Here is a 16382-nt window from a genome sequence, read left to right on the forward strand (position 1 = left end):
CTTTAACCGCCTATCTTCTAATTATCTTCAAATCTATCTTGCTAAAAGAAAAGCAGAGTGGTCTGGAGAAAACACACTTAAAGCCTCCAGGATCTGGAGCTCCAAACCTCCAATTTTGTCTCCCTGACTCTAAATTTTGACTTTTTCTAACTATTCCATAATTGAAATGTTCCTGTGAGACAACTCGCTCCCCTGCAGTGTTTTGAGATTGTTGGCATCTGCTGTATACAAAATGGACCAAGTTCACCACATCCTCAATATACTCATAATCCTCAAACGGACCTGAGGCACTGCAGGATCAAAGGAATGATCTCACAAAGGACATGCTACTAAGTGTTGTCATCACTACTGGAAGGCTCTTAGAAAAATTAAGCTCTTAATTTGAGTTTACCATTGACGCTTATGAAGATTCCTGCTATAAACTCAGCAATTTGAGTTCGATCTGCAGAAGAATTCAGGAGAACCAACCCTCTGTGGAACATAGCAACTGCCTCATAAGACATTGATAACATGATTAATGAGTAGCCAGCTCTATAATAAGCCTGGAAAAAAAAGGACAATAAAAAGATACTGGGAAAATATTCAGAGATATTTACTACAGAACAAAATGTTGTAATTTTTTTTTTATATTCTCACATTATGTTATAAAAATGACATGTAGTACTATTTCTACAGCTTCTTATACACAGATCCAAAAAAAAAAATGCAATAACTATTCTATTCTAATCTCTTGAAATTCACAATATTCTGCTGATATTATCACGAATACTAAAAGTGATAAATCCTGAAATACAAAGCTTGGAAATTAGCTACAGGTTGAAAGACACACTTTCAGCAGCTGTATGTTAACCTCCTCTGGACAAGACTGGGGTTTTTTGTGTCACAAGGTCCAGAATATATATTTATGTTTCCACATCACTGCGTTTTGCAGTATTTCCCACACTGCATATATTCTTCAGCCAACAGCACCTGAATGTGTTTATATGCATCCCTGAATTAGGTTGTACCGGCTCAGGGTCACAGTGGAGTTCATTTGTTCAAATCAAATAACTGGCATGCTGCAACACAGCACAAGTTAAAAGGGTATTTGGATGCAATTTTACCATATCTAAATCAAAAACGTTCTACTAAAGCCTCTGGGAGTCTTTAGTGGTTAGACCAGAAGACTGTTTATTGCACATAAAAGCCAATCCAAGAGTATGCCTCCATATCATAAATACTGTACAACTCCTACTTATTCCTAACAGATGGCTATTTGAGTCAAGGTGTACTTAATCAATGTGTATTTAATCACGAGCTAAGTGTAGTGTATTGTTCTGTTCACTGGAAATACAATAGGACCACAATCACCAAGTACCACTCCCAGGAACTGGCGACTTATTAACAGGTAACCCTTCTTTGGGATATTAATAGCTACATTTCTTGAAAGCATTGGTACCTCTCTCAAAAGAAGATAATTACACTTTTATTAAAAAAACAAAAAAGCATGGAAGGCATGCAAAAACTGTCAGCTTAAGCATCTGAATACCTTAACATACTCCGGATCCCACTGTAAGCTTTGGCGGGCTAAAACCATTGAATCCTTCCATTTGCCCAGGCAGTACAGGGCAGTTGATTTGTTGCACAACAACACAGCTATGTCCCGGGAGCACCTAAAGATATGGTTTTAGCATTACTGTTTATTCACTTGAAAAAGGATCATACTTCATAGTTAGCGATATGAAAAAACTGAAAAAATTACACATTCACCCACGTAACAAAACTAGAGGTAAAAAACGTAGTTGTAGATAATAAAGATCATTTGAATATTGGCTATAAAATGTCTTAGAGACATCCTAATTATACCTTAGTGATACCCATAATGATAACCTGGTCTCTTCTGAAGCAGAAAGCCAACCCACTGGAATAATGAAGTATGAGGATTTAGAAAGAGTTCAGACCACCTCAATACACCTACATATGGCTCAGTGAAAGCCAGCAGCCGGGAATAGGGGAAAACAGACACATGAATGGAAGCTGTGGGATGGAAAGAGTACTAAACTCACCAAAAAACAACCTCAATGCATTTTAGCTTATCACCACATGGTGAAGTCAACAGAAAAATCCACATTTAAAATAAATGACTGGCTGGTGTTAAGTTAGGTTAACAGCAGTGTTAATATACAGTAGTAATGAATACTTAATAGTCAACATAATACTCAGCTATTTAATCATTAATAACATTAACAACTGATGTTAACTGAGGAGAAGCACTTAACATCTGGAAAGAAACACCCAAAGGAATTTTCTGCTGAAAAATTATTTTTAACAAGCCTCAGAATACTAAGAAGACCAAATAACAAGAACAAAGCAACCTGCAAGAATCATTTTACAGATAATCAAATGACTCATGTAACAACAGGCCAGGACATGGCAAAATCACAGCAGGATTAATCCACAACATGTCAACTAAGAAACAGAAGTAATTTAACAGAAACCAGAGCAGTTTATGGAAAATCAATTTGAGCTTTAATTGCACTAACTTGTAATTGAAATTTATGTAAAAATATTCAGATTTAAGTCATTAATTAATCTCCCACATACATGTAATGAACAGGGTAACTATAAAAAGATACAAGAATATCAAGTGTTAGGCCAAAAAATAGAGTTTTGAATTAACTGTACAACTGTACATCTTAACATATTTCAGGCTTGTCTTGTGGTTTACATCTCACAATTCAAGAATACTTACGGGACCCATTGCATTAAATAACCAAGCGTTTGTAGAGCTTCATCATAGTTTTTGATGGCCAAAGAGTAATTTCCATTTTTAAAATCCTGGTTCCCAGCTTGCCTCTTCAACTGTGCATATGTCATGGGATCCATGCTAAGGAAAACAAAAAAAAAAAAATTAAAAAAACAAAACCACTGACTTATTAGACACTTCTTTCTCTAAAATTGACTTAAATTTTTATCTTAGTTTTTGCATATTTGAAAAGGAGGACAAAAGAGCACATCTTCTCTGTTTGCTGCAGTTGGAATAGTAAAATAGAACTCAGATGACAGCCTCATCTTTGCTGTTGATGTCAACTTCCCACCTATTTTTTAATAAACTTCAGCTAACCAGATCTACCACCCATTTTTTTCAGTTTTTCTCCTCAGGTCTTACACTGTATCTTTTAAATTAAGATTCAAAATTATTTCAATGTGTGCACATAAACTCAATGCAGGAGGAAACATCTGAGAAAACAAACAGCATTTATATACTTAAGAAACACATGAAGCTATACATTTCAATTTATGAAACACAAAACTCATTTACTTGCTTTTTATTTATGACTTTTTTGTCCAGGTCCTTTGTCTAGACACTCAACAATCCAATGTATACAAAACTACTTAGAAACTTAATTACTGTAAGAAAATATTCTAACATAGTATAGTAATGGTGCGTGAGGCCCTTGAATCACACTTAGACAGTTATGAAAATGAAAATAGGAAGCGGCCAAAGAAAACAAACGTTGAAACCAGACTCAACTGTAACTTACTGAACTTATTTCATCATTAAAATTCTAAAATCAGGGTCATTAAACAAAACTAATCACATGGTCAGGCAGCTAGATGAAAGAAACAAACACAAGAGGAAAACCAGCTACATGTTGAGAAACAGCACACTAGAAACAGGCAAGAGAAATATCCAATGGTAAAGTGTTGTGTAGAATCATTCTTCACAGATTGATTTTATTATTAAAAGCTGTTTCCATTACCTGTAAAAACCTGTATGAATCTCACAAATCTCGGTGCAATTAAGTAAGACTAATTCACCAAATAGGAATGCACAGATTTCCTTATTATCCAGGTATTAACAGGCCTGTAACAAAACCCATAAAATCTGTAACCTTCGCAACCTGCTAACATAATGTCAAGGTTTAGTCTTGGCAGGCAGCTAAACACCTCACAGACCTTAGCTCACTCCCCCAATCCCCGAGTGGCATCGGGGAGAGAATCAGGGGAAAAAAGTAAAATTTGTGTGTTGACATAAAGAGAGTTAACAGGACAGAAAAGGAAGGGAAAATACTAGTACCGATACTACTAATAATAAACTTAGAATATACAAAACAATGAATGCACACTGCAATTGCTCACTACCCGCTGACCAATGTCCAGCCAGTTCCTGAGGAGCAGCCCCTGGACAGCTTTCCCTCCTAATTTATATACATGACATTCTATGGTACAGAGTGTCCATTTGGCCAGTTCAGGTCAGCTGTCCTGGCTGTGTCCCCTCCCAGTTTCCTGAGTCCCCCTGCAGCTGACAGGGCAGCATCAGAAGCTGAAAAGTCCTTGACTTAGGGCAAACACAGCTCAGCAACTACTAAAAAACGTCAGTGTGTTATCAACACTAACCTCATACTAAATCCAACACACCGAACTGTACCAGCTACTGAGCAGAAAATTATCCCAGCTGAAAGCAGGACTAAAATATCTGCAAGATCTCTTGACAACAGAGCAAACTAGGTATTTTTAAGTATATGAATTTACAGACAAAGCAAGAAACATTACTGACGTATTTTCTCTGTAGTATTCCTCATAACGAGCCTGAAACACTGAGAATTGGGGCTGTCTTGTGAACACAGAGGTATGATGAGGCACACTATGGATGGTACTGTGCCTTCACATCTATCCAGGCACAAAAAGCACTTGTCAGGCTCAAAATGAACTAAGCAGACAAAAGAGCAGCAGCCCACAACTCTGAGGAGGCAACAGCAGAAGAACCAGGTGCAACCATAAAGCTCAGATCCAAACTTCTTCAGACTGGCTGGGAAATGACCTGTCAGAAGTTATGTCTTAATTAAACACATAAACAGTCCATGCTAATGTCTGTAATCAAATCATTACCTTGCTAATTCCAGGGAAGCACCAAGAACAGATTAAATCCTGGCTAAAAATTAAATTGAAGAAAAAGAGGTCCCATCTACGTGGGGGAGATAAAACAACCAGTCATGCTAGAGGAGTAATTTTTACATTTATCCCAGGCAAATTAAGTAATCACTTTACTGAGCAACGTATGTACAGCATACACTTTAAAAATACTACTTCTCCAGACAGCCAACTAAGTGTACTCATAACATATTCAGGACTTCTTTTACACTGCATGGTATGAGCCTTATCAAGGTGAGAAAAAGGAAAAAATAGAGCAACAGAACAAAGGAAAAAAAACAAGTGCTAAAAGATGGTTCTACCTCATCTTTTGTGTAATTCTTTCAGATTTCAATTCTTTATCATCCAAAAGTTTGAGAAATTATTATCTCAAGAATAATACCAAAATAGTTCAGCTACACAGCAGTTTCTTCAAGAAACAATACACGTGAACCGGTGGTTTTCTAAATTATGGCTGAATTTCAAGGTTTTTCTTTTTTTTTAAGAAACCTATGCTGCTGCTCAGTGTGATTTTTTCCCCCAGAATTATACTTTTATCTTACTTTTCTTTGGAATATACTAAAAGTACAAGTACAAATAAAAGATATTTACAGGACATGTAAAAGATTGTTCTTTCCACAGTACAGCAGAAGCAGCAACAAGCATTTTAAAAGGCCTTTCAAACGTGTCCTGTGCTGAGAAATTCTGGAACTGAATTCCCTGTTTCAGACCAGAGGGCGGCATGCCCTCCCCTTTCCAGGCAACAGGAATTTTCACCAGAACACAATTTCTCATCCTTTTCCAGATCTGGAGTTTCCCAGCCAAACCTTCAAACTGTAGATCTTTTGAATAACTGGGACGTCTGCTGAGGGCTTTAGCAACTACACCCAAGTTTGCAGACCCAAGAGATACAGTGGGCATGCAAATCTGACATCTAAGTTAATGATCCAAAAGAATTGCCGTGCAGACTAGCACAGCATGTCCTGCTATTGCTCAACATCTTCCTGCAGCATAAAGAATTTTAACTCAAAACCAGTGGACTAACTGAGGGCCTATTATGTAAAGTCTGTTGAGAGTGAGGAGCATTAAACAAAACTATTGTCTATTACTCTGCCTTAACTGCACAGGTAAAAGTCAAAGCTGTATCTGGATATAACTATAGATAGAATTTTTGGGGGTAAGTGCTGTGGGTTAACCCTGGTGGGTAGCTAAGTGCTTGCATCCCTCCCCCCCCCCCGCCCAGTGGGATGGGGAAAGAGAAAAGCAAGAAGTAAAGCCAAGAAAATGTGTAGGTCAAGATAAAAATTGTTCAGTAACCAAAAGAGACTTGGAAGAAGAGAGAAAGAAAACAAAACAAGCGATGCAAAGGCAATCATTAACCACCTCCCCTACACAGAATAATGCCCATCCAGTTCCCAAGACAGGGAAGGCTAACCCCCTAAATCCCCTCCTCTGCATTATCATTGCTGAGCATGATCCTACATGGCACTGACTATCCCTTCAGTCAGCTGGGGTCATCTGCCCAGTTGTGTCCCCTCCCAACCTCTTGTGCACCCCCCAAATCTATTCACCTGGAGGCAGAGTGAGGAACAGAGAAGGCCCCAACACTGTGCAAACACTGCTCAGCAACAGCTAAAACATTACTGTGTTATCAGCATTGTTTTGCTCACAAATTTAAAGCACCATACCAGCTACTATGAAGAAAATTAACTCCATCCCAGCCAGACACCTGTTCCCCTCATGAAGCGGGGATTTCTCCTAAGCTATGGAGTCTATGAAACACATAAAGGTGTGGGGACACCCTAAGGTCTAGAAGTGCATTGTTCAGACCTTATCAATCACAGAAATAAAACAGAAACAAAACAAACAAAAAAATCAGACAACAAGATCTACTTTGTTTAGGTTTTTTATGACTCCTGAGACCACCAGCACAACCATGACAGCAAAACGAAGCACATTAATTTTTACTCACAGAATTAAAACAAAAGATTATACAGTTAAGTCAGAAACAATCTGCTCCAAACCCTACTGCTGCCAGCGGTCAAAATTTCCATTTACTTTACGTGTTGTCAACTCTTATGTTACTGTGCTGGTCAGTGTCCCACTGAACTGCTTCAGTCAGACTGCTGTCAGAAGCAGGGCAGATTTAGAGTGGTTCCAATGCTAAGTTTTGATTCCCCTCGCTTCAGAAGATAATTTTGAAAACACAAATGGAGGCTGCCCAGAAAAGCCATTTGTCACTATTGAAAAATGTTGTATTCCTTATGCCAGCTATCGGTCTCAAGAGGCCAGCTTGTGCTTTCTGAACATCTGAAGCTGGCAGTGCTAAAAACTTTAGAAATTTGAGAGTGAACCTAAGCCATTGGTTTTTCTGGCTGCATCTGCTTTACACTTTTTAAAAAGAGAAACTGCATGACAGTGTTAAATTCACAGGAAAAAAAGTACAAGGGCTACACAGCCATGCTTTTATTATTGTTGATCCTGAAAGTTAAGCTTTAAGGATACATCCGTATGGCATTACTCAGTGGCAGAATAAAAACATTATTCTCTGGACACAGTAGATTTTCATAAAGCAAGCAGCAAATGAAGTACAGCAATCTCAGGAGCTCTGCATCTGAATTAAAAGAATGGTGACAAATAAGAATCCTATTTTCAGGAGATCTGACTTCTAAAGACTGTGCTTTCCTCAGTCCTATTAAGCAGATGAATCATTCATTCTTCCTCATTAACCCAAAAAGCAGACATTGCAAACTGACAATAGGCAGTGAGAGAAAAAGCCCAACAATGCATCTACACTATGGCTTTAGTTACAACTAAATACATTTCATCAGCATTCGAATAATTCATGTTTTCTCAACAGGAAACCTTAGGACTCTATTAGCTCTCATTCAACAAAAGCATGCTGGCTCCAAGAGCATGATGCCACCAAGAAAGAACTGTCATGTCACCCCTTCTGCTACACCAGTCGGACTCCAGCAGCCACGTGCCCACCACTGGCACGAACCTGCAGGCAGCCCTGCAGTCACCCACCAAAAGGACACTGCATTCAGGTCTTCCAAATGACACTTCCCTTGTGACCTGATATAGGCATATGTGAATGTCAGGGCAGATCCAGTAAAAGAAGGAAAAATATAGGCTGACAAGGCTGTAAGAGGCCGTAACCATGGCAGTGCTCTGCCTGCTAGCCAGTTTTACCTGTTTTCCTGACAACAACAGCTACCAAAGACATATTTAGAGAACACAGACTCCTTTGAATGTGTATAAGCCTAACCTTGACAGTGAAAAGCAGGGAAAAATGTACTTCTCTCAGTTTTCCACTGAATGCTGAAAAGTCAAATGAAAAATCTGGAAATCACCTGTACTTTCAGAGGAGACCCTGAAGAAACAGCAGAGACAAAAATGAACAGCTTTTAACTGACCAGGCTACAAGCAGACACATTTGGAAAGCTCCCGTAGAAGAGAGGAAAGAAGCTGAGATTTAGACATGGACATCCTCATGGATCTGTTTAGTCTGAAAAAGGTCACAGTGGTATTTGCAACTATCTGAACAATAATTTAATTGAATATTCAGCCAGTGTCTCACGAAGAGAGATACTGAAGATGAACAAGAACATGAAGATCTCATGTTCAGCCCTTGTAAAATGTGAGCTCATGTTGGAGAAACTGGTCAACTCAAATGAAGAGCCTATAATTTAGACAGCTTCTCATTAGACATCCCTACCATTAGGGATATATTCAGATAAATAGATGGAGATAGCCTATCTATAGATAGATTCTCACTCAGCCCTATGAAACAAGAAAAAAAATAAAATTCTGTAAGAAGTCACATTGCCAGATTTGTAACAGACCTTGGAAGTGCCAAAGACCCTTTGCTCCCAGTAAAAGCCAGCACCACTTGGAAAATGATGAATGAGATTCTAAAGCAGATTTCGATTAGATTAGGGTAATCAGAGCAGAATAGTGATAGCTTTTTATCAGTTATTATGTTGTCCTGAACTCAGCACAAATTGGACCAAATGAAGTTTCTTTACTGCTTCTGGGCTCTATGGCCAGCCAGCGTCCCATACATCACAGTACTCCAAAGATAAAGACAGCATGCATCTCTGGAGCTCTTTGCCTCTAAAAAGACAAAGCAAACCATTTCCCAGGTAAGAGAATAGAGAGAAAACTTTATTGGGTTGTTTCAGTCTGAACTGGAGACATGTACACAACCTCCATCACTGGACACAAGCAATCCTCAACACCACTTACAGAGTTTTGCTTCTCCAGATATCCTTCCTTCCTAAGTGTTCAGGCAGAAGTAGTACTAGGGGAAATCAAGCTACTGTTCTGTAGCTCCACCGGTGCAGTGCCACACTGAATCAGTACACCCTGACAGCACAAAGCACCTCTCACTATTGAGAAGGGATTCTCACCTGAACTGGGTCTAGCGTGCAAGAACTATTTCTGTATTTTAGAAGCCAGCTGTGAGACTTCTGAGTTCAGGCTGTGCTTCCAAAAGATGTTAAATGGCTGGGGTGAGAGAGCAGAGAATGAGACAGAATATCCCACGCTGCACTTCATTTTATACCAAGCTTTTCCCTGGAAATGTGCTCTGTAGTAAACTGATGATTGTAGGGCACAGACATTGTCAGAAACAAGACAAACATCCTTATCAACATTTGGCAAATGCAGCCCAGGACTCGATTAGCACAGATGTCTCAAAGGCCTGTTAACACCTCAAACACCACATACAAACCAGATAGGGAAGACATGTGCAAGGTCTGAATGAAACAAGGGATATAAGTGGAATACACACACAACAAGAGTCTGGGCGAGGGCCCTGTTCTGGGCATATCTGGCCTGAATGACCTCCTGAGGTCCTCCTTTTTCAGATTACCACTGTATGTTGCTTTCTGTTGCTTTCTGTTTGTGCAAACTGTCAGAAAGCAATTGCTATTAATAACAAAGCCTAGCTACCTGATGTCTCCAGCTAGCCACGTACCAAACTCACAGCTGACACAGCCTGGCAGCTCAGCTCTTCAGATGCGTGAGTACCAAACAGGACTACAGAAACGGGACCCAAACCCAGCCAGAAGTTGGGCCAGCCCTGCTGGTGAGCAGAAAACCATGCAAAACCTCAATACGTGGACACTGAAATGTTACTGATCTTTACAGCAGGGATTTGTGGTTCACTTGCACACAGGAAAGGTTACCAGGCAAGGAAGTGACACAGCAAGGAAATGGACATCAGAAGCATATCACCAGGAACAAGACAACACCTTTCACAAAAAGAGATGGGTGCACACACCCCAGGACACCAGCTCTGTACCTACTTTAGACCCTGGGAAACCCATGGACAGGGCAACAGAAACCTGACAGACCAGCATGACATTCTGTGGTATGGAATATCCCTTTGGACAGTTCGGGTTAGCTGTCCCAGCTGTGTCCCCTGCTAGCTTCCTGTGCCCCCACCCAGCCTCCCCACTGATGGGACAAGCTGATAAATGCTTGACTTAGGATAAGCACTGCTTAGCAACAGCAAAAACATAAGGTTTTATCAACATTATTCTCATCCTAAATCCAAAGCACAGCACCGTACCAGCTATTAGGAAGAAAATTAACTCTATCCCAGCCAAAACCAGATGACACCTCAGAACATCCTTCCTCCTTTCCTTGCAAGCTGAACTCAGGCCAAACACATGTGACTAGCCTTCCTTGAAGACTGCTTCACAGCTTGCAGCAGCAATAGGTCTGGCCTTGCTCCCCAGCACATCCTGTTTTGTTAAAGGAAACAAAACAGGCTTCTTTGCCTTCAGCTTCAAATGATTTTTCCTTCTTTGTAACCTACCGAAAACAAGTTATACCTAAGAAAACATAAGGTTGAGCCATGTCTGGAGTTGCTTTTTCAAGAAACACATCTGTTTATACATACAAATACCTATGATTTACAGTAAATTAAGAAAATACTTGCATTTTCCCTTTTATATACAAAAAAAAGATGCAAAAGTATGTTCAATATTCTGTTCGCGCAGTGTCATTACTATGTCAACACAAAAACCACCAAAACCTCACAAGAGTGGGAAAAGTTAACCTTTCTGTTTCTCTCTGAAACAACAATCTTAAAATCCCTAGTCTAGCTCAGCCATTCAAGACCTAACTCAGTCCAAGAGGGAGATGTTTACGCTGCTGGAGTTGTTTGCTCAGCCTAGCAATGTTCCTGTCATCATTATCCTGCTCTTCTTTGCACTGGTGTGGCCTCACCTTGAATACTGTGTGCAGTTTCAGGCACCACAAAATCAAAAAGACATTAAGCTGTTAGGGAATATCCAAAGGACCACAAGGATGGTGAAGGGTCTGAAGACGAAGCTGTATGGGGAGCGGCTGAGGTCACTTGGTTCGTTCAGTCTGGAGGAGACTGAGGGGACATCTCGTTGCACTCCGCAACTTCCTCGTGAGGAGAAGAGGAAGGGCAGACACTGATCTCTTCTCTGTGGTGCCCACTAACAGGACCTGAGAGAATGGCCTGAAGCTGAGTCAGGGGAGGTTTAGATTGAATAACAGAAAGAGGTTCCCCAGGGAAGTGGTCACAGCATCAAGCCTGTCTCAGTTAAGAAGCATTTGGACAACGCTCTCAGGCACATGGTGTGATTATTAGGGTGGGTGTCCTGTGAGGGGCCAGGACTTGGACTCAATGATCCTGAAAAGTTGGAAGGTGAGTCTTCAACTCAGCATTTCTTATGATTCTATGACCAGGTAAGAGAAACAGCAACCAACAGCCTGCATATTTCCTTTGTATAGATTCACTCCAGAGGGTATTGACTCTGGAATGAGGAAAAAACAAACGAAAAATACCTCAAGACCAAAACACCAAGACTGCCCTAACACCAAGGTTTTCAAGCGTGTGCAGTTCACAGCCAATGCTTGACAAACCTTAATTGCATGTTGGTAAAAAAACACTGGTAGGAAATACTCCCTCTGGCATGTTTTCATGGGAAAGCAAAGCCTCTTCTCATTCGCAATAAATCTGAAGTTAATTCTCTGTAAATCGCCAAAAAAAAAAAAAATACAAAAGCTGGTGAGAGATCCTTTTGCATTTATTCTTTTGCAGTGCACACTGTGCTCAAACTCCTTTCCAGTCGAAAAAGTCTGTTTTGTTAAGTGACCACTCCATGACCTTGTAGAAGAGTTTTGCTTTTCAGGGAAAGGATCCAAAACCACTGAAGACAATGCTTCGCTCCGGGCTACGCTAAAGGAGTTCTCCCTCTTCTTTTCAAGCACGGACACGGCATCACATCTCCCCCAGCTCCTCCGCGCAAACCGTACCAGGCCAACACACACTCCCAGACGCCTGGCCGGAGCAAGAATGCACTCTTCCCCTTCTCCTTCAACCACCCCACACATTCCCTGGCAGGCTTCCCAACCAGCACAGCCACCCCCGCTGCCCACACGCCAAATCCCGCACCCACGCTCCTCCTCGGGGCAGCACGTCCCCTCTCCGGAACTGCTCCAATACGCAGGAAGCTCCCAGCAGCTCCACCGAGATGGGAAGCCACCCCCAGGAGGCCGCGGCTGCCCCCGCGCTGCACGAAGCACCGACGGAGCAGCGCGGGGGGCGCGGGCAGCTCCCGCTGCGGCGGCTCTCCCGCCGCACCCCGGCATCCCGCACGGAGCGGCGGGCGGCCGATCCCCGCGCCCGCCTTACCGGGGAAGTGAGGGGAGTACAAGGGGTCGCCAAGGAAGCGCATCTACCTGCCCGCCCGTCCCCCGCCGCCGCCGGGGCGCGCACCGCTTGTCGCCCTTAAACTCTCCGCCCCGCGTCCCGCCCCCACCGCCCGCGTCACCGGGGAAGGGGGGGAATCGAAACAAATCCATCGCCCTCGGGAAATCGAAACGAGACCGCCCCGCCCGCGGGGGATGTCCGTCCCCCGCCCCCCGACCCGCAGTGGGGGTGGGTCGTACCAGGAGTCCATCTCCGCGGCGGAACGTTCAGGAAGTGGCTCTGGGATGGCTTTGGGCTCCCTCCGCAGCGGGAAGTGTAGAAAGTGCCATTTTTTAAAATGACGTTAGCGGTGCCTTCAGGATACTTGGAAAATCAGCGTTCGTCCGCGCCAGGGGCACCCCGCGTCCTGAGGCGCCGTGCTGTCCCTCTGGCTTCTCACGGCAGCCCCCGCTTAGAGGAAGCTGTGGCTGCTTTGGACTTCCACTGTGCAGGGATCACCTGGGGAATGAAGGCTTGTCTTCCTGCGATGCAATCGTTTGCTAATTTATCGTTTCCCATGGTCTTTTCACACTGTGAAGAGCGGCTCAATAAGCCAAAGATGAGTACTTCACAGGAGATCGATCGTTCAATAATTCACCTCCCTGTGAATCACGTTTCTAAGCGAGTTTTTCTCTGGCATTGAGTATTATCGCCTGCACGTCTTCCCCTGTATTCGGGAGGGCTGGGATGGAGTTAATTTCGCCGCCAGCAGCCCCCAGCGTGCTGTGCTTTGCTTTGGGAGCTAGAAAGTGTTGATAACACATCGGTGCTTTGGCCACTCATCTCCAGCATTCCTCCCTCACCAGTAGGCTGGGGGTGGGCAAGATCTTGGGAGGGGACATAGCCAGGACAGCTGGCCCAAACTGGCCAAAAGGATATTCCAGAACATATGACGCTTATTCAAATATAAAAGCTAATTGCAAGGAGTATGAAAGTGGGGCGTTCATTATTTACATTTGCCTTCCAGAGCAACCACTACACATGCTGAAGCCCTACCTCCCAGGACATGGCCGGATGTTGCTTGCTGATGGGAAGTTGAGGGTAATCTTTTGGAGTTTTTTACCTTTGCTTGAGCTTCCACTTTAATAAACTGCCTTTATGTTGACCCATGAGGGTTTTTTCCATGTTAGTTCCTTCCCCCTCCATTCTGCTTAGGAGGGGAGTGACAGAGCAGCTTGATGGCCTCATGATTTCCCGACAAAATGAACCCATCACAGTCCTTTTGATGCCCAATATGGGGCATGAAAGAACAAGAGTTTTATGAGAAGTGCGCTACAGCTGTATGGTTATTCAGCATCAAGCTCCTATGCAGGTCACAGAGATTGTTGGCTGCACTGCTTATTTCTTTATTTAGTTGAGCTTGAGAACATGTTAATAAAAACAATGGCTCTGTCCTTTGCCCTGGTATTTCTGGCCTTGCTCTTCTGGAGGAAGTATCTTGTGGAAACATTGGCTTTCACAGGTAGTAAAATGTAAGAAATATTATGTATCAGAATATGTTAGGAAATATTATGTGCAAATACATTAAGAATAACTTTGCTATGCAGATATTAACTAGTTAACATTATAACTAGGGTCAAAGTTACAAGATGCTTATGTAGCTTGAGTTATAAGATACCAATATAACCTGAATCATAACTTTCTGTACAGTGTAATAGCTAGTATATGATTAACTAATCGCTTAATGCTTAAATAAATGGAAACTCACCAGGTGAATAATCTCAAAAATAGACAAGTATCGCTATATTGGGAAGCAGCAGGATGTACTAATGAGAAATTGGCAAATGTAAAGTCAGTTAGCCACAAAGTGGGGAATTTAAACCAGTTAGATCCAGAAAGACCAAGAAACGCCATAACTGTGCGTGCTCCGAAGACAAGGTATAAAAGTTCAGATGAGAGGAAGACCTTGAGCCTTCATCGAAGAAGACCCCCGAAGACCCCCACGATCACGTTATGCATGCTCTAAAAGGCAGATTGGGGGAGGAACTATGTTAATCCCTTCTAAGAAAATGTAAATCAGTTCTTAGAAAAATTATGCATATGCATTGTGGTTTATTAGTATGTATAATGTTAAAGCATGTAAACTGGAAGTTTGTGTAAGTTTGTGTGCCTCTGGCCACGGCCAAGCACCCAGCGCTGTCGGTTTTGCTCTAAGTGACCCTTGTCCCCTATCGTCCCTTATTAAATATATAAAACCCCAAAAACAGGAATGGGCTTCGTTTCTCACAATGAGGAAATATATATCTCTCTCCATACCCGGGAATGATGCAGATGTTTTTATTGTGCCGGCTTCTGAGGTCCTTGTTCCTCCCAACATGAGCTGTTTAATACTACTAATTAACACCGTTAGCATATTATGGGGTTTGTGGAATCCGATATCATCCTGATCTAGGAGAAGACAATTTTTGGATGAAGTGATACTGAAATGTGCCCTGAGACAGCTGGTCCTGGGGTGCAGGGTGTGTGGAAGGATTTGGGCAGATTCCTGGGGCAGTTATCACCTACTAAATCCTGGAAATTCACACCTGAAGAGGCAGGTTACCCTGACAAATTGATGTGCCACAAACGGATAGAAAGGTGCCTTGCCTATCCCAGTGAAAACCAGCAGCTTCTAGTACTGTACTGGGTCCTGGCCTGTGCCTATGGAGCCAGTTCAGTACTCTCAGAGGAATGTGGTTGAGACAGGAACAACTACAGCAATTCTCCCAGTACTGAAAAAGAAACAGTGGATGAAGAAATAAATGGATCCATATTGTCAATTAGTAAAGGAGGAGGAGGAAGAAGAGTAAAGGTCTGATCAAGAAGCTGGTCCTTTGACAAATGGTAGGAAAAATGGGTGCTAATGTCTTCACAAATGGCTCTGGAAGATTGGGTTTGGGCTCTTCACTAATGGTAGAAGAAGTGGGTTTTAATTTCTTCACTAATGCCTAGGTGTGGAAGACCTTTACCACAGAAGTAAAAGGCCTTGGTAGGCATTGGTGTACAGTATACTCTGGTGTCATCAGGCTACAGGGGCACAGAGCACATCTGGATCTCTTCAGTGATCGAGGGGTGCCAAGAATTGTCTGTATAGAAGGCAGAGTAACCAGTATGCATACTACAACCCTACTTCCCAGGAAAAGGGACATAGAGAACAAATCGTTTGTTATTCTTTGCTTCTGCACTCAGCCATTGTTTTTGCTTTATTAAACTGACTTTGTCTTGACCCGTGAGGGTTTTTCACCACTTTATTCCCCACCTCTGTTCCTGCTGAGGACTGATAGAGTGGCTTTGGTGGTCACCTGGTTCCCAGCCAAGGTCAACTCATCCCGTTCTCATTTAAAAATGGATTTCTGCTACTCATCCATCTTCTGCACTGAGATTTCATATAAATTACCCTGCTACCCATTAAGGGACTAGAGAAATGACATAATACTAACCTTGGCACAGATGGTTTTGTATCACCTGGCTCCTAGTGGAGTGCATCAAAATAACAGGCAAGGCCACTTTTAAAGAAGGCAGTGAAAATACAGCCAAAATTTGTTTGTAGCTGCATCCACACAAGGTGGGAAAAGTACAGTGTAAACTTGTTTCTTAAGTGACTTAAAGAAATCAAAGTACATGGGTGAGATTTCGGAGTTCTTAATCAGGCAAAAGTGCCTGAGTGAATCAACACGATATAAATGTTGAGAGGAGTGAGTGGCTGAGAGATCCTAATATAGGAATGAGTGGCTGATGGATGCTAATATATCTGGAATTTCTTGTAACC

At 42.2% G+C, this 16382-nt stretch overlaps 1 protein-coding gene across 3 annotated transcripts in view; it reads right to left on the reverse strand.

Annotated features, from left to right (window-relative positions):
* Positions 1 to 12860, reverse strand: part of TRANK1 (tetratricopeptide repeat and ankyrin repeat containing 1) — a 49563-nt gene extending 36703 nt beyond the window's left edge. The window contains exons 1-4 of one of the 3 annotated variants that reach the window (XM_032104773.1): positions 12835 to 12860; positions 2732 to 2866; positions 1529 to 1652; positions 392 to 542 (exon numbers count right to left, since the gene is read on the reverse strand). In XM_032104773.1, coding sequence (XP_031960664.1) covers positions 392 to 542; positions 1529 to 1652; positions 2732 to 2866; positions 12835 to 12845 — 421 coding nt within the window. In that variant the 5' untranslated portion in view covers positions 12846 to 12860. Of the gene's footprint in view, positions 1 to 391; positions 543 to 1528; positions 1653 to 2731; positions 2867 to 12337; positions 12569 to 12624; positions 12679 to 12834 lie in introns of those variants that run through there. The other 2 variants (XM_032104784.1, XM_032104762.1) reach the window with 2 other exon arrangements.
* Between the last annotated feature and the right edge of the window lie 3522 nt (positions 12861 to 16382).

This window comes from Corvus moneduloides, chromosome 1, assembly GCF_009650955.1.
Source record: "Corvus moneduloides isolate bCorMon1 chromosome 1, bCorMon1.pri, whole genome shotgun sequence".
NCBI lineage: Eukaryota > Metazoa > Chordata > Aves > Passeriformes > Corvidae > Corvus > Corvus moneduloides.